Source organism: Papaver somniferum, chromosome 2 (assembly GCF_003573695.1).
Source record: "Papaver somniferum cultivar HN1 chromosome 2, ASM357369v1, whole genome shotgun sequence".
In the NCBI taxonomy this organism is placed as follows: domain Eukaryota; kingdom Viridiplantae; phylum Streptophyta; class Magnoliopsida; order Ranunculales; family Papaveraceae; genus Papaver; species Papaver somniferum.
The window spans coordinates 96917598-96945136 of record NC_039359.1 but is presented as its reverse complement, the minus strand read 5'-3'; the positions used below and the strand labels follow the sequence as shown (position 1 = coordinate 96945136).

The window sequence follows — 27539 nt, the reverse complement described above, 5'->3', positions numbered from 1 at the left end:
ATACCCGATTTCAATATTCACAAATGAATCGGTACAGTAATAACTATTCCCACCAAGACCTGAGCTGGTTAAAACCAAAACCGGTAATCTTTGGCGCGTCGGTGTTAATAAAACAGTTGTTGGTTCATGGGATCAACGTGAATCCGTTGTCTCATTACAACGTGTTGGTGGGTCCCATTTGGAATCATCTGAAATGAATAAACAAAGAGCGGTGTCCGTCCATCAATGTGTTTCAGATTTCTTCTGACTGCATCCCCATAATCCCCCCTGCCCTTTACAGACGACGACGAAGAAGAAAACAAAATCTTATTGAAGAAGAAAAAAAAACTTTTAACATGCCATGACCCTGTTTCGAATGAGACCATGAATATGTGAACAGGTTTGCACTTTGCGTTCTCTTTAATTAATCCTCCTCCTTAAAAATCCCAATAATTATTAATTCTTTTTTCTTTCGTTTGTGTAACAAACAATCAATCAACAGAATTTCAACATTTGCTTTTTGTGACAAACATCCTTTTTCACTCCATTGAATTGAACGTTTTTTCCATTTTCTGAATGTTTTTTGCTGTTGTTGATGGTAGAGCCATTTGATGCATGTACGATGGAGAATCTGAAAATTTGGATCTAAAATTTGGTTTGGAATTTGGATTTATTGGTTTGTAGAGACAATTAGATTGGATTTATAGAGTTTCTTGGAAAGATGAGCTTTGAAGGTGTTCATGTTTCTGATCCATGGCTTCAAAGTCAATTCACTCAGGTCGAGCTACGAGGTCTCAAATCCAAAGTATGTAGTATGTTGTCTTGAGATCTTTTGATCAGTTTTTATCGAATCTTCTTTACTCATTTTTATTTCAATTGTTTGTAATCTGTTTCCATTTTGTTGTTGAATTGTGTTGTAGTTTATTTCATTGAGGGCGAAATCAGGGAAAGTTACTCTGGGAGATTTGCCTACTGTTATGGCAAGATTAAAGGCTTTCAATGAAACATATACGGCGGAAGAGATTCAAGGGATATTGGGGGAGTCCTACTCTGATATGGCAGTAGAGATTGATTTCGAATCCTTCCTAAGAGTGAGTTTTACGTCTCTACACTTCCTCATCTTCGTCATGTTGTATGCAATTGTTAGTAGATTTACTGATAGAAAGGAAAACAATTGCAATCTTAGCTTGTTCTCTTACGTGTGCACTGTTCCTAGCTTCAAATGCTGTTATGACTTGGATCGTATAATGCAGCATAAAGAATAATATAATGTACTGATTTATGGAATGCTTTACTTTTGAACGTGATTCTGTGAAAACTGCTTACTCTTCATATTGTGTTCTAGTTGTCTGGAATATATGAAACCATCGTATCAGTACTAGAGCTTGTTTATTTATACATAACTGAATATTGCATTTCCATGTACCAGCATCTTCTCTCTACCACCTTAGCCACAAGTAAGTACCACCATTGTCACCACTACCTCGAATAACCATAGTAGAAATAGTATCACATAGAAGTAAAATATGTCAACTGCATCTAAAGCAGATCTTTACACAATTTTTTTTTCTTGCCAATCAAATATTGATACATCGATACATTAATCTTATGTTGCCATTTCTTTATCACATCCTTTCAATGGAATGAGTATTTTGGAATTTTGAAGAATTCTCATAAAGTGGGTTATGCTAAACAGTCCAGAAACTTTTACATGCAAAATCAATTGTAGATATATAAGTGATTCTCAACCGCGTAATCAGTTGTTCGTTTAATCGAATGGTTTCCAATGAGTACAAAGTTGAGTTGAACGTAGTGGCGTTGTAAGACTCCAAAAGTGTTTCTTTAGTATTCGTCATGATAAGTGGGTTAGCAAAAGTAAATTTTGACTTCCCTGGGTTTGAGAGATGGATTGATCACGTTGCTTTAAACATATTGAATGGACAGGCATATTTAGTTTTGAGAGCCCAAGCTACATCAAAACATGGAGACACAAAAATGTCAGCAACATTTCTTAATGCCGCAACAACAACTCTTCGCCACACAATCAGTGAAACGGAGAAATCTTCTTATGTTGTTCATATAAACAGCTATCTTGCGGATGACAAGTTCCTGAAGAAATATCTACCTTTGGATCCTGCAACGGATAGTCTATTTGACCTTATCAAAGATGGAGTTCTTCTCTGGTATGTGTTTATCTTATCCATGTGAAATTGCTAAATCTGAATTGCGAGTAGGAAAGATACTATTTCACAGTGTTTGACGTTTTACCGGAATTTTGCAGTAAGTTGATTAATGTTGCTGTTCCCGGAACAATAGATGAACGCGCTATTAACACCAAAACGGTTCTTAATCCGTGGGAGAGAAATGAAAACCACACACTTTGTTTAAACTCTGCCAAGGCTATTGGCTGTACAGTGGTTAATATTGGAGCACACGATTTGGTAGAAGGAAGGGTGAGCGAGAACTTTTTCTTTTACGTTCCTCAGTCATTACTAAAATTTTTGTAGTCATTCTCTTGTGCTGAAGTATCTTTTATTGTTTTTCTTACAGCCTCACCTGGTACTCGGATTGATTTCTCAGATAATAAAGGTTGGTAGGTGAATTGTGTAAATATAGATATCGTCCATGTATGTGTGCTTGTTATATTAGGATCACACTGGTAGGGAGTCAGGGTTAGGCTTCCCTTCGGTGTGGAAGTGTGGGTCTCGAAGTCGTGGACATTTACTCAACTTGCTCTCATTCTTTCATTTGTCTTACTATGCTGCATGCATTCTTGAAAATTTCAGATCCAACTATTAGCAGACCTTAACCTAAAGAAGACCCCTCAACTGGTGGAATTGGTGGATGACACGAAGGTGAGAGGTTTCAAATATTCTGTTTTTTTTTACCCTATTAAGGAGGGGAAACAGAAACGGTGGAGAAGAATTACCACGTCTTTATATGCGTAATTTGTATTTTGCAGGACTTAGAAGATCTCATAAGTTTACCCCCAGAAAAGATTTTACTGAGATGGATGAACTTCCAGCTGGGAAAGGCAGGCTTCAAGAAACAAATCACCAATTTTTCCACTGATTTGAAGGTAAGAGTTGCAGCAATTCCTGTCTTTATTCGTAGGATCTGTAACATCTAGTTGATGGATCTGATTTTTTGCAATTGAGTGGAACTTGATTGTAGGCTCACTTGCTCACTCGATATATGTGAAAGGTTGTTGGATAGGTGAACCATAGTCGTTAGTGTTACGTCTAGAGAACAAAATAAAACTAGTTGAGGTTCAGAACTTTTCACTAGTTAAATTAGTTAATCTTTTGCCAAATGAAGAAGAAATCATAGTCTGAGATGCCCCCTGCTTAATTTGATGTGTTTGTTGCTTCACCATAGTGATAATTAAGCCATACCCTTTCAGGATGGAGTGGCTTACGCGCATCTGCTTAATGTTCTTGCACCGGAACACGCAAGCCCATCCACACTGGATACAAAGGACCCACACGAAAGAGCAGAAAGAGTTCTTGAGCATGCAGACAGAATGAACTGCAAAAGATATTTAACTGCGAAGGACATTGTTGAGGGATCGACAAATCTGAACCTTGCATTTGTGGCACATATATTCCATCACAGGTACGAATGGTTATTATCTGGTCATCGCTTAAATTGAGCTGAAGCCTTCCTTCTTGTGTTGATGGTAGAAGATTTGTCTATATACAGGCTTTGTCTTTCATAAATGCAGCCTTGCTGGTGCATGTGCTATTTTTAGCAACTTCTCTATAGGTGTTGTGTGCTTGATTTACGGGACCAAACAATACAACTCAAGATTGTTTAAAACCTATCTTGTTTGTTATTCTTAAGTTTGAACTCCAGATGTCTGTACTTGGAACATGCTGCATCAAATGTCTTACCTCATCTTATAGAGTAGGATGTGGTTGTACATGTAGACATGTCATCAAAAATTAACAACTCGGTGTTAATATCTACAAATTAAATATGTTCGGATCCTGTCCCAACACAGAATCAATCTAACCATCCGTATTAGCTCATATTGTTGACTTGGTTTTACCCAGTTGTCCTGCTGAGCTTAATCATGAGCAGACTTCTGAAAGTTTTCTCACAGTGTCTGAGGTTGTCGTCCTCAGATTAGGTTACTTAACTCACAATTTAAAAAACAAAACCGACTTATGTTGTTTCCATGATAGTGCTGAGTGTAAAATTTATAAAACTTAAACTATTGATGCTGGTCTCATGGACCATTTAAGCATCAACATGGCATCCCTTAAAGTTAGGCGCTCAAGTAAATTTCTTTGGTAACTTTCTGTGCGCGACATTCATAGGTTCTGATTGGATACCCAATTAGTTAATAAAATAAAGGTCATTGTAATACCTACTGATCATGGGGATTCAGATCCCTCCGGGAAGGCTGGCTTTATTCGTTCTTCTCGTCTTAATTTCATATTCTTCTCCAAATTTTCTTTTGATCAGCTTTCGAGTGATTCTTTTTTCTTTTCTTTTCTTTTCTTTTCTTTTCTTTTTTTATTGTTTATTTTGCTTCTCCTTTGGGCAATTGGAGTCTGCGAAATTTCTTAGCAATATTATGAGATCCTTCCTCTTTTATTTCAAATGTCAGTTATTATTTGTTTTCTACTGGGAGACAGTAGTTAATGCTATTGGTGAGGATCTATTTTGCAGAAATGGATTGTCGATGGACTTGAAAAAGATCAACTTAGCAGACATGCTGCCTGAAGATATTGAAGTATCTAGACAAGAGAGATGTTTCAGGTTTTGGATTAACAGTCTTGGAATTAATACATATGTCAATAATGTATTCGATGATGTCAGAAATGGGTAAGCTTGCCTATTTATTTTGGTAGTTAACCTGCCGGTTTTGATTATTTTTTTTTCATTATTATTAGTATAATTTATTTTTTTCCCGTTCTTGCAGATGGGTTCTTCTGGAAGTGCTTGACAAGGTCTCTCCTGGAGTAGTTAACTGGAAGCACGCGACGAAGCCTCCAATTAAGATGCCATTTAAGAAGGTAGAGAATTGCAACCAAGTCATAAGAATTGGGAAGGAATTAAACTTCTCCTTAGTTGGTGTGGCTGGAAATGACTTTGTGGCAGGCAATAAGAAGCTCATACTTGGTAAGTGCCATGCATCTTGGAGAAACTTTGTTGCGGAAATGCAAATGGTTGTTTGTTGCAATTGAAAAGAAGTTCTTGAATTTGGTTTATGTAGTGTAGACTCCACATTAGTGATTTCAATCAGTATTTACAACTGAGCAAATAAGTAGCCAAGTTAATAGAATGCTACCATAGTGTTCACAGAAATACCTTAGAATTTCATAATCTTTTCATTAAAAGGATCCCTGATCTAGATTTCACTATCTGTTCAAATGTGTTTCAGCCTTTCTGTGGCAGCTGATGAGGTTTAATATACTGAAGCTCTTGAAAAACTTGAGATCTCACTCTCAAGGGAAGGAGATGACTGATTCTGATATCTTAAGCTGGGCTAACAATAAAGTAAAAAGTTCCGGCAAAACTTCTCAAATGGATAGTTTCAGGGTAAGTAAATTTGACATTTCAATAGTATTATTACTTCGGAGAATCTCGTTATCATATTTCACATTAATTCATTCTTTATCAGGATAAGAAACTATCAAATGGTATATTTTTTCTCGAGCTTCTTAGTGCTGTGAAACCAAGGGTTGTTAATTGGAAAGTTGTTGCGGACGGGGATACTGGTAAGTTAGTAAAACGTGGATTCTAATAATATTATTAAATGACCATTCATTATTTCATTTTTGGAAATGAAGTATGAAAATAGTCTGTTAAAAGTTAAATTTACTGACAGTAGTGTGTTCATTGTGGAAATAACAGAGGAAGACAAGAGGTTGAATGCTACATACATAATCAGTGTTGCACGGAAACTTGGTTGTTCCATTTACTTGTTACCCGAGGACATCATGGAGGTAAGCATAAAAATTGGACGGAAGAGTGGATTTTGGTTCTTTTGGATTCTTTAGACAGCTCCATACCCCTAATGCTATCTTGATAACTTTAGGAAGGATAAAGGTCATTCCTAACCCAAAGAAGAATCCAAATATCTCTATTTGGGTCCTTGAAAGTTCTGAATATGGATACATTATAATGCTTTATGAAGGAGACATGATTAAAAAAAAAAGTAAAATGAGAACAAAACTTTATTGAGTTTAGACTGTGATTAGAAATGAACTTTTGGAAGAACTTCTTAAGCAAAAAGAAACTTGAAGTTAGCAAATTAGCTCTTTTTGTTAATTTATATAGGTGATTCAGTTTCCACTTAAATTAGGGAGCATTATTTAAACACCCCTGATTTTCCTTTCTTTGAGTGAAACAGTTTAGAGTTATTTCTGCTTCCTGGTAATTCCTATTAGGAACTTGCAAAAAAAACCAAAAACAAACACCGCATTTGATATGGGTGCGGATATTAAGTACTTCCACATCAACTACTATGATGCCTGGATTGACTATATTTCTTTTTTCTTCAGTTAATTTTTTTATATTTGTAAAAAGTCGCATGAACTAACCAACTAGTTCTTTATGCTAAGACACTGTACTTGGTTACATGTGTCCAAGTTCAAAGAGTTTCCAGCAGGCTACTGGAATAACTCAGATTATCCAGTTAACGTAGTTGCATGACTTGACTCATGACTTGATTGGCGAAAAGTTTTAGTTTAATTGGTACCGTAACATAACTTTCTTACTAACGCACTGTGATACTCACGTGTGACAGGTAAACCAGAAGATGATCTTGACTTTGACAGCCAGCATTATGTACTGGAGCCTGCAGCGGCAAGCAACTGAGCCCGACTCATCCCCGTCTGCTTCCCCAAGCGCCTCCCCATCGGCTTCATACGCCTGCCTATCAGCTGCCAATAGCTCTGCATTGACTTCAGATGCCTCCCCTTCGACTCCAGATGTTTCCACATCAGTCCCAGATTCCCCATCCACCCCAGATGCTCCAGACGCTTCCCCATCCATCGTTGATGCTTCTCCATCCACCCCGGATGCTCCAGACGCTTCCCCATCCATCGTTGATGCTTCTCCATCCACCCCGGATGCTCCAGACACTTCACCATCCAACCCAGATGCTCCAGACGCTTCACCATCCATCCTTGACGCTTCCCCATCCAACCCAGATGCTTCTGTGAAGGACGAGGACAATAACACACTACTGTCAGAGGAAGAGTTGGACTTGAAAGTATCCTCCTCACAGGATGAAAGAGAAGATACCCTTTCTGATGCATGAGCGTAAGATGGCCACAACATGCAGATAAAATTCCAAATCTCAACTCGGACCAACATTCTATACAAATAGTTTCAAAATTATACTTCTGAAAGTGAGAATCGATTCCAAAATTGTTGTCAAAATGCCTAATAGTCAAAAGTAAAGTACTTGTAAATCTGTTCAATTTGAAATGTACAGGCTCGGTAATTGTTTTACTTCAACTTTGTTTTAATTGCTGCTTTCAGAAATTTTGTCCAATTCTTTTGACAATATCACAGTGGGATGATGATGAGAAATCTTTACTTAATATATAAAGGGGAATCCAGAATACATAAAAGAGTGATGGGGATTTATTTGTAAACTGAAATGGGTCACAAAGAAGTTCTTGCTAATATTTTTCTCCGTAAAATAGTTTGTCACCAGGGAAGCTGTAAAGGGCTTCATGCCCGTACATCTCCAATGTGTACCACCACCAGTTTCATAATTTTCTCGTATTCTGTTAGTTACATGAAACGTTTTCCCGACCACACTGTGTTGTAGTATGATAGAGAATATACGAATTTGAAAGAATCAATTCTTATCTTCCTAGAAATTTGTGTACTGAGAGCAGCCTTTAGCTCGATGTGTTATGGGCCTTATGGTCTAATAGGCGAAAATGGCGAATTGGTTTTTCCTGGGCTTGCGCCAGCAAAATACTGGTGTTTTCTTTGGTCAGCAGCACTACACTAGATCCCAAACAAGCAATGTAAAAACTCATAAATTTTTGCATTCAAATTCAGCCTAGAGAGAGCCTATGAAATGTTTTCCCTTACTCTCTGTCTTGGTAGAACCTACAAGCAGATCAAACTTAAGTTCTCAGAACTCTTTTCCAAGTTCTTTTCATTCAGATTAGTCAAATATAAGATTTTATTGCTCAAACATAAAGAGGTAAAGGATGTACAAGATGTCAAATGTAACAGATGGATTCTGGTTTATAAATTTGGCCTAATACATATTGAGCTCCAGGGATGTCTCTCTGTCATGCCGATCAAGAACAAAAAAGCAAAATATATCTCTGGCAATCTTAGTGCTTGCCGTCTTTGGGTATATCCTTATGAGGAACCTTCGACTCTATCTCCTTGACTGCCTTGTCACCTGCCCTGAAAGCAGATTGAACCAAAAAAAATAATCAAACAATGAATAAGCACAGTCCCTGTCCTGGGATTCTGGTGGCCTAAAGCAAATATTTCTCTGTGTCCCAGTTGGGAGAAAAGAAGTTATGGATCAATGCTAGTTAGAAAAGCATTCCAACAATCATCGCCCAACAGTTGATTGTCTTTGTAAAAATTTTACAGCAGAACAGCAAACTTGTCGATAACTGATGCAGAAGATATGTATCCATACATTTTTTGTTCATAGATTATCAAATTAACATATTGTGACACAGGGTTTATTTTTGACACACATCTATGTGCATCTGTACTACATATCTACGGATAACTAACAGCGGTGGGAGGTAGCTTAACTAGCTAGTACCCCGGATACATACAACCACTTATAATATGTGTGTATCAAATAGGTGGAACTTTTATTCAATTGAATCTAATAAAGACGCACCATTTTATCAGCTAAACAAAAACTTCGTATACAAAACAGTAAATGTCTCTAATAAAAACCGGTTTTGACCTTCTCTTTTCTCCACTTAAGAGTAGCTAGCTAAGGTCTATTTTGAAATTTTCTAATTTGTGGCCCCCTCTCATGTGTGGCCTCAAGCAAGGGTTAGCTTGCTTTAATGGAAGGGTCGGCCCTGCATAAGCAATTCCTGCAACTTAAAGATAAAAGCAACAGTCACAAATCAAAACAAAGGACATTAATCTGTGTTTGGAAGAATGTATGATTGAATAATTACTGTTTGTAGCCATGAACTTCTTTTACTTCTCTCTAGCAGTAGTTAGCTTAATCATGTCTACACGTACGATGCTTGTCCACTTTAGTTCCATTGGTCACATAATCCCATTTTACAAGAACCTCACTATCTGCGGTATCCCTTCACTAATGCTTGGTTTTTCAAAATGTTTATCTATCTCCCTGTTTCGAGTAATGGCTAGCTAGGTATCTTAAGAACTTGGATATGCATGACATGTGTTAGTTCTCTTATCTGGCATGAGGATTGCATACAATTGGCTGACTACGAGTGACTGTCATGAATAAGATCTACATCCCATGGCTTCTTCTGATGTTATGTTGTTGGGTAATAATGGCTTAAACAATTGAAATACATAATTTCTAAATATCCAATCAACGTTCGAGATAAGGACTTGTTGAAGCGGTGGTCAAATGGTGCAGAATGATCGCAGTGTTGCATCAGCTGAGGTCATGAAAAAGTGTTTAACTGGTGAGCAATTTGATCTTGTTCAGTTGCACAACTGGCACATCTAGTCAAATGCAGGGACAATTTATGTTGTTTCAAGTATTAAGGAAGGAATTGTTTTTGTTTAACGTGTGATCTCATTTCCTAATAAAGACCTCCGCACCTCAGGTAATTCACAACCTGAACACTTCAAAAGCACACTGACAGAACAATATCTTAACAACTGGCACTTGCTGGTATGTCGCAGTTATGACTTTTCTGTATTTGTCTAAAATGAACATTGATTCAAAACAACTTAAACTCCCTGATAACCAAACTCTACAGGAATCAAAGCTACACAGATTCACGAGCGTGTATCGGCAAATCATATCAGCTAATTCAATGCTTAAAAACTCTACTCTAAACATTCAAATAGCCACGTCGATAAACATGACCTCGAAAGACCAGATGACTCCAACTGTCCTGCTCTTTGACTAGCTCCTGTTTGGGATATCAAGTCGTTACTGGTTAAATTTAACTAATCAGTCAGTAGTAGCACTTTAGGGCTTTTTTTAGCAGTTTATTCCAGCTCAACCGTTCAAGGCGATGAAGTCAAAGCTAGAGCCTTAAAACATATCCATAAGAGCCTAGCTGGTTTTTAATTTCATTTTCGTTGTCTCTTTTAGATACACATAATATTATTTCTGACAACATACTACGAGTTCGTGCTAATGTGTCCTTGATCGTGTAATGACCATGTGGTGTGGAAAACATAACTCCTACTGTTATGCAAGCAAATAAGCAATACCAGTAATACCATACCACAGAGTTTTCAGCTTAACACATTACCAGTTCTGAGTTATTGTATTTCCTAGCATAGTGAATTTGGGGTATGCCATAACAATTTTATTTTTATTAGGGTTTAAGCTAATTATAAATACTTAATGGATATATGTTAAGTTATCATGGAATCAAAACAATATCTACAGAAACCCTAACATTTATAGAAGTCAGAGAGATTGTGAGGCTTACTTGGTAACAGCAGCAGATTCTTCTTCAACCCACTTACGAATATGGCGAACATTGCGTTTGAAAATTGAAGCTGTTTGTCTCACATCACCCCTAAGTAGAAGAATAGCTGCACCTACACCTGCTACTGTTAATATGAAGTTTGTCAATGCCATTTTTTCACCACGACCAGCTGTAATCGTGTAAACCCTAGAAATTTGATGTCCTGGATTGAGAGACTTTGGGAAGAAGAAGAAGAAAGAAGAATTTCTCTTTCTGTTTACATGGCCCAGTAAGATACTTGATGCCTAGTAAGATGCCTGTTAAGCCCCTCCGGATCTGGATAGGGGCGACCCTTACGATTTTAACTTTTTGCCGGTCAGTAAAGTGTGATTAGGCCGGTTCCTATGATGGTGGCTAACCCACCCATTTGCCATGTCAGCTGGCCTGACAAACTGTGCACGCTACGATGAGAAAATGGTTAGGCGGTCTAAACTCGACCGTTCTGATAGAAACTAGACAGTTGGCGGTTAAGTGCAGACCGCTCGTTGTAGAGTTGGTCGCTTTTAAAATAATGATGTAACGGGTATTTACCCCACGTCTCCCTATAAATTCATCCCATTCAATTCAATTTAATCACACCTCATTTTTTCATTAACTCTATCATTCTGCTCTTTTGTACCTTAATCTTCGGTTTAATTTGTAGTTCCAAATCAATGGATTCTTCTGACGAAGAGGTGTGTATTCATATTGATCGATTTGAAGAACAACAATGAATGTTTGTTCAGGCGTTGCGACAAATTGATGATGAGTCAGATGAAGATAGAGGACTAACCAATAATTTGATGCAGCTATGTATTCACACGAAGATATACGTACCGGGGTATGGATGCATGGCACGAGAAGATGATGCACGATTATTTTCTTCCGGAATGTGTGTTCTCTGATGAAAATTTCCAAGGCCAGTTCTGCATGCCCCGACATTTGGTGCTAAAGATTATTGGTGAGCTTTTTCAGGTTGAACCTTAATTTAATTATCAATATGATGCACTGAATATTAGAGGTCATAGCCCCAAACAAAAGGTTACTTCGACCTAAGGATTCTAGGATATGACAAACCTCCAGATTCTAATGATGAGTACCTTCATATGGGCAAAACAACCGCATACAAGTATCTTGCGCTGTTTTGCGAAGAAATGATTAATCATTTTGGTCCAACCTATTGACGAAAACCAACTGACGCAGATGTTAGAGATATATTAAAGCAAAATCAGGAAAGGGGATTTTTGAGGCTGCTGCTTCTTATGATTGTTGGATATGGCATGCTTTTTTGGTCTTCTGGGATCTCAGAACGATGTAAATGTTTTACACAAATCGCCTTTGTTTGAAGATTTAAAGTATGAAATTAGTCCCCAGGTAAATTTCATTATCAACGGGAGTCGCTACCCTCATGGTTATTATATCTTGCAGATGGAATTTGTCCAAAAATGGTCAACTTTAGTTCATTGTTACCGTCAGCCACCTGCCGGTGAAATGGGTCGTTCATACTCTTATTTCAATAATAGACAAATGGAACTGAGAAAGGATGTGGAACGAGCTTTTGGAATTCTGAAGCGGAAGTTCGCCATCATTTGTGGGCCTTATCGTGCTCTAAGTGCTCGTGAAATGCATAAGACTATGCCGACTTGCATAATTATGCATAACATGGTAATTCAAGAAACCCGAGAATTGAATAACCATGAAGATGAAGACTTAAGGCCTGAAACTCAACCAGAAAGAGGATTACCTGCAAGGAATTATGCGTAAATGACTTGTCACATTGAAAACAAAACTTTGTATGACAGATTAAGGGAAGATCTCAGAGCGAATATGTGGGCTGAGTTTGGAAGAGATGGAGGGCGAATTGAGTAGTATTGTAAAGTGTAGTTGTTTAAGTTTAATTGTTTGTTTCATAGTTTATTTTTGAAGTTGTTCGAATCGTTTTAAGTTTTTTACGTTTTTCAACGGTCTAGACTCAATTGCCAACGACGTAGAATGCATCGCTAGCGTCCTAGACTCAATCACCAATAATCCTTATATATACATACCATTTTATCCATTTCAAAATCACACCTTCACTTAAAAACTTCTCTACTTTCTGGGTAATTTATGGATGATCCTAGATTTATTGAAGATGAAGAATTATCTCTTTGTAGAAACTATGTAATATACTACCTGTAGAGAGGTGAAGAACGACGGATGAATGGTTTACCCAGTATGAGTTATTGAGGTAAACTTCATGAAACCTTCTGCACAGAGATATGTAACCCTCATAACCGGGATCGAGCTGCTTTTTTTGTCGATTAATGACTAAAGAGATCTTATGGATTTTATAGATATGAGAAGGATTATCAATCGATATCGTCTTAGAGGTGACGCCAATGCTGAATTAAGAATACGAACTCGAGACGAGTGATGAAGATGGAAAGGATTTTTTTTTTTTTAATACGAAGCGCATTTCCAAATTCATAAGGAGTTTCTCATAACTCGTATAGGATGTTAGTCTTAAGTTTAGTTTTAGTTTTAATTTTAAGTTTTAATGTATTTTGCCAAGCTTTAATTTTTTAGTGTTTCATTTCAATAGATGTTGTCAAGTTTAAGTTTTAATGTAATGAAAAACTACTACAACTTCATTCATCATAACTGAACTACTACATTTTCATTAAAATTAAAGCTGATACATAAATTAATTAATTAATTGGCTTTACTTCATCGTGATCTCCATCATCCTCATCTTCAGCTTGACCTTCAAATTGTTTTTCCAAATTTCTCTTGTTACGTTTTTCTTCCAACTCCTCTGTTAACCTGTCCATCTCCATCTCACATACCATCAATTGTCTGTGGGTCGTTGTTGAGGTGTTTGCATTTAGAATCTTATTCTTGTCAGACTTTGAAACAAATTTCTCGTGAGTTTGTCGATGTTTTTTCATCTCCCTATTCATGAACTGCCGGTCTAATATTCTTTGTTTTTCGACGTTCTTATGATAATCTATTAAAGTATTCAAAAAACTTTCACTTGCTTTTCCTTCTTGGGCAGCTTTCTCGCTGCTCTTGCAACGTTTCTTCTTAATAGTTTTCTCTTAATCGCAACATTGATATTCAAGTTGAAATTGTTGTTTGTAGTGGTTTGTGGTGAAGAAAATGGATTCCCCGGAGGGGGTTGAGATGATTGAGATGGTTGTGAAGCTGGTGTTGAAGGAGAAGAAGTGTGTGGTGCATATTTGCTAACACTTCTGGATTATATTTAGGCAACACGTTCAGAATATGATAACAACTTTCATAACGAAAATTTTTCCCATGTTTGTGGTGCCAATCATTTCGACACTTTCGTTCGACATCAACATCGACAAGACCGCTCGCTCGAGCACGAGCAGCTTGCATTATAGCAGCAACAACATACAAGGCAACTTGGGCGTTCATTACAACAAAGCGACCGAGCAATCCATTTGCATTACGAACGTTGATGTTGATAGTTTCTTCACGAAATTTAGCAAATATGTTATCCCACAACTTGGTAGATTGTTGTTGGGCACCATCGATACTATCTTGTGTAAAGAACACATAGTTTCTGCAAATGCTTTCATCTTCGGCTAAGGTAAATTTTGGACCACTAATCTTCTTACTTTTAGTCAATTGAGAATTAGATTGTGACATATTAAAAAGCTACACAATACGAGTGAATGAAAGAGTTGGATGATTAAATTTGTTTTTGATTTTAACAAATGTGAGAAGTGTGAAGAGTAGAGAAGGTGTGAGTTAAAATGGAAGTGTAATTTGGTATTTATAGGGAGGATTTATGGCCGTTAGATCATATTCTACTGGGCAATGAAGACTAGACCGACCGGCTGAGTGTAAACCGCTGGCGATCTAAACAAAGCTGGTCGACCGCTCGGTTGAAACTTGACCTGGCCTGGATAAGTGGCAAATTACATGTTTGCCACTTTACCATGTCCATAGTAGGTGCAAAAGTGGCAAACCTGGGACTTTGCCATGCCAAGCCCATAAGAACCGGCGGTATGCAACACAATACCCATATTTTTCTGAAAAAATGACACTATCATTTTTCTCATTTTAACATATTTTCTGCCTAAAAATGAAAAAGTGATAGTATTAATTTCTTTCTTACATTGGAGGTAGTATATGCCGATGAGGAAGATAGACTTTGCGTATTAAACGTGTTGGCGGTTGAAAGTGCCATAGCTATTTCATTTTAGTCTGACACTTTGGCCTTCAAAGGGCAGTGAAGAAAAGTTTAGTCGTTGGAATTCACGGTGCCCTCTTCTTCAACATAATGATACAGAATACTATGACATTGCCATTTGACAGTATGATGTTGCATATTAAGACAACGGAGTGTTGAGTTTTTGCAAGTTCATCCCTTACTTGCAAATTTTCCCAGCTTTGGAACTTGGTTTGTGCTGCTCGGTTTTAATCTCTCCGTAGTGATAACTAATGGATTACTCTTTGCTATAATCTAAGTGATACTGCAAACGAGGTACTACAACTCCACATTAGACAGAAAGGTGGATCAAGAGCCTGCAGATGGTAACATACTACAAGGGGGGCATCCAAGAGTGGAACAACAACGGAAAGCTCCCTCAAGGAGAATGATTCTTTATATAAGAGCTAAAATGTTTTGAAGTAAATTAAAGACTCAGAAACTCACCAAATTGATGGAGAGTTGCACAACAAGTAACTATATTTTCAAAAATTTATAATACAACAAGCCTATCAACATCCTATTGTTTTTCTTTTTTACACTTTAGGTCTTGTCCTTTGGCACAGCGATTCTTTTAACACAGAACATTACTACTCTTCCCCCTTTGTTACTTATGTTATAAGCTACCATGCAGCAGACCTCAAGTGGGAATGCCAAAACGCATTGTGATTTCGAGTAAAAGAAAGAAATGAATAACTGGTCACTATCTGGGCGATTCTGGCGATCCTTCATCCAATTTCATCGAGTTTAACCGTTTCAGTCTCTGATCAAGCTCTGCCATTACTGCTGGTTCTTGTTTTTTCCGCTGCTTTGTTATAGTGTTTTCTGTCATAGAACTTACCTTATCGAAAGCCACCTGCATAAAATCATCAAGAGGAAACTTATTTATTTTTCAGTGGCAAAGGCCTGAAATCTTGCTAAATGCCCCGACTAACATTTTACATATAGCGCTAATAAAGGTTTGCTCATAATATGGATTTTTTGTCGCTGCAAACCCATTAGAGATACAGTTCCATACTTCAGCAATCATCTCAATGTTCAAACATCTAATCCAAACTATTGCAAGCATCTCCCCCTCAGAAATCTAAACCTTGCAATAACTCCACCGGTATCATGTCAACTGCTAGTGCAAGCTTTCTCTGGATGCTAGCGGTCCTATTAGAAAATGGGTTTAAGCTTTCTCTAAATGAAGAGTTATAGGATATCATGCCAACTGCTAGTGCCCATGCAAGTAGCTAATAAAAGTGAAAAGGAGAAATGGCTTTGGCTTACTGTCAATAAATCTTCAGGTTCATAGAGGTGATGAGTTGTTCTCTGAATGATACTAATCACATCGCCAACATGTTGGGTCATTAGCAACTCCATTTCTTTCATCTGCAAATGAATTAGAAAACTTACAATCTTGTACACAGTCACCATGCGGGAAACTAAATCGGGAACCCTCGTAATGGATTCACATAAAAACATGAAAAATGCAACATGACAAGACAAATCAGATCTGCAAATATTACCCTAAAGATAGCCAAAGCCACATGAAATAGAACCTTGGCTCCCTCATTAAAGAGGACATCCCATACCCGCAGTGTTGTCTGAAAAACAAATCCGTCAGCAGAAGATTTAACAAACGAGTAGCCAAGCCTCCTTTCTGATTTTCTTTCAATGTTAATTAATTTCTATGTAGGAGAAGTAATGGAAAGAGAACAGTGGGGTAGTTTTCTCTAACCTCGGATGGCAAGCTTTTAGAGAAGAGGCACAAGAACCACTCTGTTGCAACAAGCGAAACATCGAAACCAATAGATTCTAAATGATTATAGAGCCTGCAGGTTGACATCATTTTCAGAACCAGGGAAAAGCGATTAGCTGACGAGCAACAAAAACATCACTAATGAATTTCAAATAGAACACATAGGAATTAGATATCTAAACCATGGATTACATTGGGCACTTCTTAGCAAGCAAATCTTTAAACACCCTTTGTTCAACATGGCATCCAGACAAATTGTCCGTGTAACAATCATTCACCAGCACATTTTCTAAGAGGACAGCTAGCATCCAGAATGCATCTTCCTCTGTTTTCATGACTAGTAATAGTAACGCTGCCACATAATTCAACCCCTGTAATATTTTAGAAAAGTAAAGGAAGAGCAAGTTAATAGAATCCACAGTCTAAAGTGACTAGAAAGAGATAGACTTATCTTAAGTCAACAGACCTGACAATACCCAACATGGCAATCCCGAAAAGAATACGCAACAAGAACACGTCGTAGAGATGCATGTCCTTCCATGGTGTCTAACCATGGATGACCAGGGAATGTGCGTGGTAGATCCTGAAATTCATTGGATAAGAATTAACAAAAATCATTCGGAACGATCCTTCAAAGTAAATTATGTTGGTGCATCCTTAAGTATCTATTTTGTATTTACCATCCTCAAAGAATTGTTGTATTAACATTCTTACATTCTCTAGCACAATGGTTGTACCTAGCATGTAACCCTTTTTTTTTCAGTGATCACATCAAAGGATGCCTGATTTAACAATATAAGACTATATGTGATAAGAGAATTAAGATTGCAAAAGGAAGTAGAAATGACTGGTTGGAAAGTATATTAGTTTTTCAGAGACATTTCAAATTTCATACATGCAAAGTTGACTTTACTAAAGCTATCTACACTCGTATTTTAGATATATGTCAAGCATAGGGTTGTGCCGTGGGTACAATTAGATTAAAGCATAGAATTTGTAAAAGTTAAACGATCAAAAGACAATCAAGCACCAATAAGCTGGATTCCTTAAAGTTAAGTATCTCTAGTATTCTTTCCCAAGCTATTTAATCCACCGAACCTGTTCTTTCAAGGTACAGAAGTAATGACTATCTTGCAACTCTATCTCCTATTCCTCAGAGTTACATTGGCAAATAAAATTTGTTCTAACCAGATAATGCAATATAACATCTCCATTCAAGGTCACAATCAGATCTCTCCCATCATTATAATCAAGATCAACAGCAAAGCTAGGTAATAAAAGTTGACAATTCATCAAACATTTGCAGTTTCATTAGAAGATCATATCATTTTACAGTTTTCTATACAATGTTACCATTTCAACTCAAATGCCTTGAATCAATTACCAATCCTCCAAATCAAATCAAAACCCATTCAACAAATCAAGCAAACAAACAAAAATCATATTCTCCAAATCGGCATCATCCAAAAAGAAGAAGAAGAAGGAGAAAGGATTCTTCACCTGATCAATCTGCTTTGTTGCAGGAGTAACCTTGCCTTCCACAGCTTTAAGCAAATCAACATAATAACTCTCAGGAACAGTTGATTTTTTCTTTGCTGCCCCAGAGATAGAAAGCCAAACTTTTGGCCTAAGCAGAGGTGGAATCCCATTTCTGATAAGCTTTTTCAACGCGATTGTATTTGCAACTGCAAGGGCTGATGATTTTAAAGAACCCACAGAAATCTTTGATGTGGAAACTGCAGGAGGAGGTTGCAAATACCAATTAGCACCTTTGCTAGCTTCTAATGCCCACCATACACGACCTTGTTGTCTAACTTTCTCTCTTAACTCATTTAATATATTCACATCATCAACATTTCCTTCCACTGTGAATCCATATAAATCTTGGAACTTTACAGTTATATTCGCCCTTCTTGTTTGTATACTTGTTTTAAAAACTTGGGGTTGAAATTCATGGGAGATTTCTCTTGATTGAGTCCCAAACATTTCTTCTTCTGATGATGATGATGATGATGATGATTATTCAAAGCTGCACATCTCCTTTAAGAAATAAAAATAGGATTAGATTGGGGTATTTTCTTCTTTTTCAATGAGAGGAAGAAGGAAGATTCATGAAATTAGTAAACTATTCAAAATTTTAAAATAAAAATTAAAGTTTTTTTTTCCTTTTTTCAATGAGGAATTATTATTTTGCTTTAATTATGTGGTACTAGAACTTGAAATCTGAGGGAAGAAAAAAAAGGATCCTTTTTTTGAAAAAGTCTGAATTATTTTAGACTCAACAAAAAAACCACATGGATATGATTCTTGCAGAAATGAATTCTGAGACCCATGGAAGTTGGGAGATGTGTGTAAGAGGGGGGCAAAAAGAAAAAAAAAACCGATTTTTTTTGCAATGAAAATGTGAAGTCTAAGGTAAGTAAGAGCAAACCCGGAGGGGTATGTTTTTGATATACAGTGAGAAACCGTAAGTGGTGATTAATTATGTGTAGCTCTGCGTTACATGTGAAAAACGTTAATGGTGGGCTAAAGATGTTGAATGAGTGAATGAAAATTGATTATGATGATGGAGGAGAGGTGGGGTTGTGTATTTGGACCAACGGGTGAGTGAGTAGGTTTAAGATTTAAATCCTCCCGTTTTTAGGGGCCATCCGAAACGATTTAGGGGCCATCCGAAACGATTTAGGGGCCATCAATTTATACTCAGCCAAAGACTCTAGTTAAGGGGTACCCTATATGATATTGAAGTTACATAAATGCCCTTCTGGTAAAACTGTATAAAAACCAAATCAAAAAAAATTCTGCTCATTTCAACTCTTCTTCTTCCATTTTCATATTATCTTCCGATTGTGGAAGAAAAAAAAACTTTCCCTCGTTCTTGTGTTCAACCGAAACATCACTGCGAATCGTAAAATCAAAACATCGTCGATTCGTTTATAAAACAATGGATAAGGGAAATGAAAAACACATACCTAGAACCAAAAACGTTGCTCGGGGTATCGATCCAAAGATTGGGATTTTAGGGGTGTAAATTCTGCCCGGCAGCCCTAAGCCCAGTACCGTCCGCCCTTACCCATAACAGCCCATGGGTACCCGTTGCCCGTCACAGGCTAGCCCGGCCTAACCCTTTTAAATAATAGGACGGGCACAGGCCATGAGTAAAAAAGTCTTGCCCGGCCCGGTACCCGTCCTGTCAACCCGTCCCGTTTGCCTACCCATTTACCCGGCCTAATTATTCCTTTCCGATTTTATTGATTCATTCTATATCTAGAATCTAGATATGTACTTGGAGTCTTGGAATACCAGAGTGACAGAGTCCATCAAATTCGATTCTATCCCGAGTATTTTTCTGCATATTTATATATTCATTTTGCTATTTTTAGTGAGAAAATTTAGGGTTTCCTATTGAAAGATGATCCAATCTTGGAGTAAATATATGAAATTTTGTTATATATTAGTTGAATTAGGTCACAATCAAAGTTATCTTTCTCTTGTATTCATTTCATATATAAGGGTTTTGAAGAACCGCAAACGAGAGCTTGATTTCGAAGTACTGCTACGCGGCTAAACTTAAGGTATGTGTTTCAATAATTTCATTTTCACTTGTTTTATGTTTTTATTTCAATTGATTTTTCCATTGTTACTAGTGATTGATCTTGTAATGTTGTTTTAAATGATTTTAAGTGATGATAGATTTACTTTTCTACTTGATGCATGTGCTAATAATTGATAATAATAACTTGGGTATTCATTTCTGTTTTTTGTTTCAATTGATTTGGACATTATTGTTGCCGATTGATGTTTTAATTTTGCTTAGGATTTATGATTATAAATTACTTTTCTGTTTGATGGGGTATTCATGGGTATGAACGAAATGGATTAATATATTCAAATCGGTAAATGAAGTTGGGATCTTTTAGTGCTCACTTAGGTGTTGGATGTTAACTAGTCTTATATACTTGTATAACTTATACATTCAATGATATTCTACACAGGAATTCTCACAATGGGTCCTAGTCAAGTAGGCGAAAATCCTTCACAAGCAGCATCAGAGCTTATTACCAATTCTGATGTTAATGGAACTCCAGCTCCAACAAATGCAACTATCTGAAAGCCAAAAAGAAAGTTAACATCTGAGGTATGGGGTGGTTTTGATCAGTTAGAAGAGGAAGATCCAGAAAATCCTGGGACAATTATAATGTGGGCAGTTTGCAGAATCTGTGGAGAAAGGAAAAAATCAGGTGGCAATGCTGGAACCTCACACCTAAAAAGGCATACAAATAGCTGTTTGAAGAAGCGCAAGACCGATAATTCACAGACCATAATAGTTGTAAATGGTCAAGGTAAATTTGCTACCTTTACTTTCAACCAGGCTAGAGCTAGGAAAAATGTCATTAAGCTAATTATTTTAAGAGAGCTCCCTTTCCAATTCGTTGAAGATCCTATTTTCCAATGGTTCATCAATGCTAGTTTTCATCCTGGTTTCGTTAAGTTTTCTCGTAATACTTTGAGGACTGATATATATAAGTGTTATCTAGAGGGAAAACAACAGTTGAAGAGAATTCTTCTTGATAGTCCTGGCAGGATTTCACTGACATCCGATATTTGGCTCTCAAAACAGAGATTGAGTTATTTGGGTATTACTGCACATTTCATTGACAATAATTGGGTTCTGCAAAAAAGAATAATAACTTATGCTTTAATCGACACATCTCATACTGGTGAGAATATAGCTGAATTCATTTTTCGCAAGCTTGTTCATGATTGGAGTATTTCAGAAAAATTGTTTTCTTTAGCTATGGATAATGCTAGTGCAAACACTGTCTCAGTTTCTAGATTGAAAAAATTATTGCCTAACCTTCCTTCTAAGGGAGATTTATTCCATGTTAGGTGTTGTTGTCATATCCTGAACTTAGTAGTCCATGATGGATTAAAAGTTCAGGGGTTTACTGAGATGCTTGAACATGTTAAGGGTAGCTTGAAGTATATTTTTATGTCTGGTACAAGGTGTACACAGTTCCGGTTATTGTGTGATGATATGGGTGTTAGGCCTAAAAAATTGCAGCTTGATGTAAAACATAGGTGGAACTCCACTTATCTTATGTTGAAAGATGCAATTCCCTACCGTCAAGTGCTGTCGGCCTTCCTTGATGATAGGTCATGTCCTCATGTTATTGATGATACTGATTGGGAACACGCTGAAGTGTTATGTGCAGTTTTGAAGCCTTTCTATGATGCCACTAATTATTTTTCAGGAGTTCATTATGTGACTAGTAACTCAGTTCTTAAATATTTATATGAAATTGGTATGGTCTTCAAGAATCACAGAGATAACCCATTTTTCAAGAATATTATTGCTGCCATGGAGGAAAAGTTTGTTAAGTATTGGGGTGAAACTCCTATATTATTTGGGTTAGGGTCTATTTTGGATCCTCGTCTTAATCTAAGAGGGGTGGAAAGTACTCTTTCTGATATTGAAGAATGCTTTGGCACTTCTGCATTCTCAATTCGATGACACGACGAACAAAGTAGGTTAATGGATGCTAAGCTGAAGAGTCTGTTTGCGGAGTACTCAAATATTTTGCATGATAAACAGGTAACTACAGTTTCCAGTGGTCCGCCGACTTCAACAGGTACTTCAGAGACTTCTGCTGGTCCAATGCATTCAGGCTCTTCAACCTAGGTCTCCTACACTTCATCTGGAAGCACTTTCTGGGCATCTCGCAATCGGCAAAAAAGAGACCCTCTTGCTGCATCATCAGAAGAACTAAAGAGGTATTATGCTGAGCCTGAACCTGCTTTGGCTGATATCGAGAACTTTGACGTGTTAGATTGGTGGAAAAGCAATGAAAAGAGGTACCCAGTACTTTCTTGTGTCGCTCGTGATGTTCTAGCAGTCCAAGCATCTACAGTTGCCTCCGAGTCTGCCTTCTCTCTCGGGAAACGTATACTAGGTGATTACCAAAGTAGTTTAACTCCGGATATGTTGGAGTGTTCAGTTGTTCTAAAAGATTGGTGGAAGGCTGAGATGAAAGATATTTTTAAGCCGATTGATCCTTTGAATGATGATATTACTCCGGCAGATGAACTTGAACGTTTGGCCACTTAATCTCGTCAGTCGCTTCTTTTCTAAGGTAAATATCCGTCTTCACATCCTTTTATGTTCTGATCACTTTTCATTTACATGATAATTCGATGATGGTTTCTATAGAGATAATAGAATACTGACTTACTGTCTATATATTAACATAGCACACAATGCAAGTGTTAGTGAATTACAATTTGATACTTCTGTAATCTAGAGTGAACAGAAAACAGTACGCTCTTTCCATAAATTTTTGTATTGATCTTTTTCTATTTTTGTGCAGGTGAATGGCTTGAAAGTTTCTTTTAGTATTTTCATAATAAAGTTGTGTGGAGTCATAGACTGCTAAGCTGCGCAAGTAGAAAAGGACGCATGAGTCTTTGTTTTTAAATTGAGTTATTAGGGGACGTTTTCTTTTAAGTTTTAATGCTTTGATTTTGAGTGAACAATTTTGATCTTTGAAGAACAATGAGTTTATTGATTTGTTTATGGAAGTATTTGATTGATTAAGTTGTTGAAACTTTAATATTATACATTGAAGGCCCGCCCTGAACCTGCCCGCCCGGGCCCAAATTACTAAACAGGCTTGGGCAGGCCATGGGCAGTCTTCTAACAGGTATAGTCCTGCCCGCCCGGCCTATTTGTTCTGATGGGCAAGAGGTTTCCAGGCCCGACCTGTCCCGTCCCATTTAATAATTAGGCAAGGCTTCCCGGCCCGACCCAATTTGCACCCCTAGATTTTAGCAAGAAATAAAGAAATTGTTGTTGCAAATGAAGAAGAACGCGAAGAAGAAGTACCTGTCGATGTAGTCGGTGGTGGCGATTCCGATAGTCAAACACTTCGTCAACTTCAAATGGCCCCAATTAGGTAAGAATCTATCATTTTTGGGGAATTCTAGGGTTTTCGGTTATTTATCCAGATTCGGGCGATATTCATGCGTATTTACTTCCGAATGTAGTCGTGTTCTTCATTTCTCAAGAACATCGACAGTATTCGGGAGAAATATTCGATGGTTATCGGCCGAATATTGTTGGCCATATCTTCCTGGATACAAACTGGTAATAATCGGTAGTTTAATGAATTTTTTGGCTCCCGAATATATTTAGGTAGACACACGGTATTCGGAAGTACACTCACTACCGAATATATATATACATATATATATATATATTGAAAAAATCTCAAAATTTATGATATACGAAAAATCCCATTTTGGGGCCAATATTTATTCGGGAGACAATATAATGTTTTATACCTCCGATTGTGTAGGATAAAATTTTAGAGTTTCTGAACTTCAGTTGATGAATATTCGGTTGTAAACATGTTTAAATATATTCCGATTGTTTTTCATTTGGGAAAAATATGTGTCTTCTTACTTCCGAATTTGTTCATTCGGGTTATAGTTGTGTACTTTGTCTTCCGATTGTGTAGGATGAAAAATTTAGAGCTTCTGAACTCCAATTGATGCATATTCAGTTGTAAATATGTTTAGTTAGCTTTCGATTGTTTTGTATTCGGGAACAATATGTGTCTTCTTACGTCCGAATGTGTACATTCGGGTTATATTTCCATACTTTGTCTTCCGATTGTATAGTTTGTAAATATTGTTCCTTTCTTTGTTGTTTAGACAAAGTCGAGAAAGGAGGAAGAAAGTGACAGCTAGTGCTAGGAGAGAAAAGAGTGCCAAAGATAATTCAAGTGCCCAACAAAGCTTACAAGAACAAAGCAGTCAACAAGGAGTGCAACCAAGTGTTGAACAAAGTGTAGAACAACAAGGCAGTGAACAAGGGGTGCAACCAAGTGTTGAACAAGCCGCTCAACAAAGTGCAGAACCAATTGCTCCACAAGTTACACCCCACCATGAAATTGAACCAGTTGATCCAGTGCCAAGAGTAGAAGAAGAAGGACAACCAAGTGGTACCCAAAAAGCCAAAAAAGGAAAAGATGGTGTAAAGAAGGATATTGCTAAGAAAGCATCATATCTTGTCCCTCAGCACTTGAAGAAGAAGGGTATTCCAGCAGGCACAATCCTTGGGCTACCGGCGGATGGAGGAAAATTGCTATTTGGATACAAAGACTCATGGGCCAGAGAAATATACGAAACCGAGGTAATAAAATTACTATTTTTTATTAATGTATTGTCTATGTGTTATATCGTAATATTTGTATTAAGGATTTTTTTATGTACTTTAATAGGATCATCAAGATGTGGTCCGTCTACTCAAACCTACCGCCGCACCAACAAAAATGCTTGCGTGGCCTTTATCCGGTGAATGTGAAAGGTTCAAGTCAATTGTTGCCAACTCGGGGTTAGCTAATGCCGCCGAGAATTCATTGTTGGAACATGATCGTGTGGCCATATCGGCGTTCGTGGAGAGAATGTATCCTGAGACCGATACTTTCCATATGCCGTTTGGGGAGATGACGATTATCCCGGATGATGTTGTGCAGATTCTTAACCTTCCCGACCAAGGCACAACTGTGAAGTTTAACTACACAAAGCAGTTAAGTTGGGCAAAACTTTATGCTCTCACTAAAAAGTGCTTAGGTTGGGATGAAGAGACAACAACAACAGAGTTTAGGAGGCATGCAAGTTACAGAACAAGACAGATCAACATTACAGCTTTGATGAATATGTTCCGAGGCACCTTGGAGAAGGAAAAGAATGGAACCTTAACTGATAAGCAAGTGAACCACGCTGCCACCGCATATCTCCTTTGTGTATTGGGAGTTGTGCTTTTCTAGTGGTGACAATCTCACAATTGTTCACACAGGCCCACCTACTGTTCTTGATAACTGGGATAAGAGGAATGACTTCATTATCGACACTAGTAGACGAACCACCCGAGGTGATGAAAATTCTCCAGACTATATGAGTTGGTATAACAACGTATCACATCCTTTGGTTATCCGTGAAATCAAATCCAACACTACTGCGGCGGGTTCAAGTTATAATTGTATCATCAAAGACAAACCAGCTGGTTATGATAGACTGGTGCGTGTTCTTATATTTTTGTTCATTTTATATTATTCCTATAAATCTTAGGTAATTACCGTTTGATGTTATGTCATTACGTATAAAAAACAGGTGAATAGGTTCAAGCGTGTTTCCAAAATGTTAACTGCATGCCTGAAGAGCGGAGATCCCATGCCAGCTGAGAAGATCAAAGAGGCTAGAGACCTAGTTGATAATATGGATAACGAAGATTATGCTGCCCAGTTTGGGAAGAAAGTCACGAAGAGGCATCCGCCCAAGGTGGCAGTATCAAAGACGGGTAAAAGAACTCGAGCTTCATCGAGCGCTGAAGGTGCTCCAACTGAAGGTGCTCAAACCCGTGGTCGTGCAGTACTGGGAGGTAGTCACGGTCGTAAAGTAAAGAAGAGCAGATAAATGACAATGATTTGTGTTGTACATTCGGGACTTTACAAGGGCCAATATAGAAGGTTAGACAACCCATATTCGGAAGTTTGGGTAACTGAGTTGACTTCCGATTATTGCAAGTTCAAAATTTGAAAAGTATCAGTTTTTCCCAAATTCTGATTTTTGGGCCATCGTACATTCGGGACTTTACAAAAAAAAAATTATCCCCCGAATATTACCAGTTCAAAACAAACCATGCCATGGCTCTAGGTGGTTCTAAGGGCCAATATAGAAGGTTAGACAACCCATATTCGGAAGTTTGGGTAACTGAGTTGACTTCCGATTATTGCAAGTTCAAATTTTGAAAAGTATCAGTTTTTCCCAAATTCTGATTTTTCGGTCATCGTACATTCGGGACTTTACAAAAAAAAATTATCCTCCGAATATTACAATTTCAAAACAAACCATGCCATGGCTCTAGGTGGTTCCAAGGGACAATATAGAAGGTTAGACAACCCATATTCGGAAGTTTGGGTAACTGAGTTGACTTCCGATTATTGCAAGTTCAAAATTTGAAAAGTATCAGTTTTCCCAAATTCTGATTTTTGGGCCATCGTACATTCTGGACTTTACAAAAAAAAATTAGCCTCCGAATAATATAGTCGTGTTTAGAAATACCAACCTAATCGGTAGATAAAAATTTAAGTTCGCTACCGAATGTCCTCTTCGGAGGAAATACGTGTATCGTTAGCAACCGATTGTAGTGCATCATTGATACGAAACCTCAACGGCCATATTTTCAGAAACCTCAACGGTCATATTTTCAAAAATTAGAGCCATTGGAACTCTAATCTATATAAGGAGGGTAACCCCTCTCAGTTATTATTGAGTAAAAAATCAGAATGAAAAACATTTTCAATGGAAAGTCCATCATCAATCAAAAACATACTTCGAAGATGCAAGCAAACAACTACATCAATGGCAAGTCCATCATCATGAGACCCCTCCGCGATGCTTGTCGCCTCGTTCTTGAAATTACGATATTCATATGTCCATGCAAACACAAACCTCTCCTTAATCGTTAACCATTGTTTTTTACAATACTCAACCGGTTTTGGGTAGTCCGTGCCGTATTCATCCTCAAATTTCTTCAAGTTACATTCGTAAATTTCCTCGGTCATCGACCAAACGATTTTGTCCCATGCTTTCATGAACATTTTCCAAATAATTCCATCCTCCTTCCACTTTTCTTCAAATAACCTATCCTCTTCCTTACGTTCTTCCACGGTTAATTTACTAATGCACTCATCCTCTTCCTTTGACCTCTTGGTACCCTTCCTTGGTCTTTTAGCTTGGAAATGATGATGGCAATTGGTTTTGAGATTGCATTGAATGTGCCACGTACATTGCAAGTTTTGGGCTTCCGGAAACACTACCGCTATTGCATGCATTAAGGCTTGATCGTTATCCGTTACAATAACCCTTGGAAAATTATCACCGTTATAAATGGACCTCAACG

The 27539-nt window shown here is 37.5% G+C and overlaps 4 protein-coding genes across 5 annotated transcripts; 2 read left to right on the top strand and 2 right to left on the bottom strand.

Moving 5' to 3' along the window:
- The first annotated feature begins 220 nt into the window (after positions 1-220).
- LOC113348496 (fimbrin-5-like) lies at positions 221-7562 on the top strand. Of its 2 annotated transcripts, none has more exons than XM_026592291.1 (15): positions 221-379; positions 664-784; positions 900-1070; positions 1924-2162; positions 2261-2432; positions 2530-2568; positions 2766-2834; positions 2942-3058; positions 3383-3594; positions 4657-4812; positions 4910-5109; positions 5372-5529; positions 5612-5708; positions 5845-5936; positions 6740-7562. In XM_026592291.1, the coding sequence occupies exons 2-15, from the start codon at positions 701-703 to the stop codon at positions 7253-7255; spliced, it is 2322 nt and encodes a 773-aa protein (XP_026448076.1). In that variant the 5' UTR covers positions 221-379; positions 664-700; the 3' UTR covers positions 7256-7562. The 2 variants fall into 2 exon arrangements, with proteins under 2 accessions (XP_026448076.1, XP_026448077.1); XM_026592292.1 differs by having other exon boundaries at positions 223-379; positions 582-784.
- Positions 7563-8122: 560 nt separating this feature from the next.
- LOC113353740 lies at positions 8123-10872 on the bottom strand. Its single transcript, XM_026597245.1, has 2 exons — positions 10596-10872; positions 8123-8373 (listed from the first exon to the last, which is right to left on the bottom strand). The coding sequence occupies exons 1-2, from the start codon at positions 10745-10747 to the stop codon at positions 8298-8300; spliced, it is 228 nt and encodes a 75-aa protein (XP_026453030.1). The 5' UTR covers positions 10748-10872; the 3' UTR covers positions 8123-8297.
- Positions 10873-11888: 1016 nt separating this feature from the next.
- Positions 11889-12377, top strand: LOC113351660. Its single transcript, XM_026595603.1, has one exon. The coding sequence runs from the start codon at positions 11889-11891 to the stop codon at positions 12375-12377; it is 489 nt and encodes a 162-aa protein (XP_026451388.1).
- Positions 12378-15185: 2808 nt separating this feature from the next.
- Positions 15186-19124, bottom strand: LOC113348495 (growth hormone-regulated TBC protein 1-like). Its single transcript, XM_026592289.1, has 7 exons — positions 18074-19124; positions 17040-17156; positions 16766-16944; positions 16553-16646; positions 16341-16418; positions 16102-16203; positions 15186-15685 (listed from the first exon to the last, which is right to left on the bottom strand). The coding sequence occupies exons 1-7, from the start codon at positions 18557-18559 to the stop codon at positions 15533-15535; spliced, it is 1209 nt and encodes a 402-aa protein (XP_026448074.1). The 5' UTR covers positions 18560-19124; the 3' UTR covers positions 15186-15532.
- Positions 19125-27539: the final 8415 nt, after the last annotated feature.

What these genes read in the sequence shown, in the direction of transcription:
- LOC113348496 (XM_026592291.1), top strand. Translation starts at nt 701, where the DNA reads ATGAGCTTTGAAGGTGTTCATGTTTCTGATCCATGGCTTCAAAGTCAA. An exon ending in ATTTTTCCACTGATTTGAAG is followed by an intron (nt 3,059 to 3,382) that starts GTAAGAGTTGCA and finishes ATACCCTTTCAG; the next exon opens with GATGGAGTGGCTTACGCGCA. An exon ending in TACCCGAGGACATCATGGAG is followed by an intron (nt 5,937 to 6,739) that starts GTAAGCATAAAA and finishes CACGTGTGACAG; the next exon opens with GTAAACCAGAAGATGATCTT.
- LOC113353740 (XM_026597245.1), bottom strand. Translation starts at nt 10,747, where the DNA reads ATGGCATTGACAAACTTCATATTAACAGTAGCAGGTGTAGGTGCAGCT. An exon ending in GAATCTGCTGCTGTTACCAA is followed by an intron (nt 8,374 to 10,595) that starts GTAAGCCTCACA and finishes ATCTGCTTTCAG; the next exon opens with GGCAGGTGACAAGGCAGTCA.
- LOC113351660 (XM_026595603.1), top strand. Translation starts at nt 11,889, where the DNA reads ATGGCATGCTTTTTTGGTCTTCTGGGATCTCAGAACGATGTAAATGTT.
- LOC113348495 (XM_026592289.1), bottom strand. Translation starts at nt 18,559, where the DNA reads ATGTTTGGGACTCAATCAAGAGAAATCTCCCATGAATTTCAACCCCAA. An exon ending in CAACAAAGCAGATTGATCAG is followed by an intron (nt 17,157 to 18,073) that starts GTGAAGAATCCT and finishes AATGAATTTCAG; the next exon opens with GATCTACCACGCACATTCCC. An exon ending in GCCATGTTGGGTATTGTCAG is followed by an intron (nt 16,945 to 17,039) that starts GTCTGTTGACTT and finishes AAAATATTACAG; the next exon opens with GGGTTGAATTATGTGGCAGC.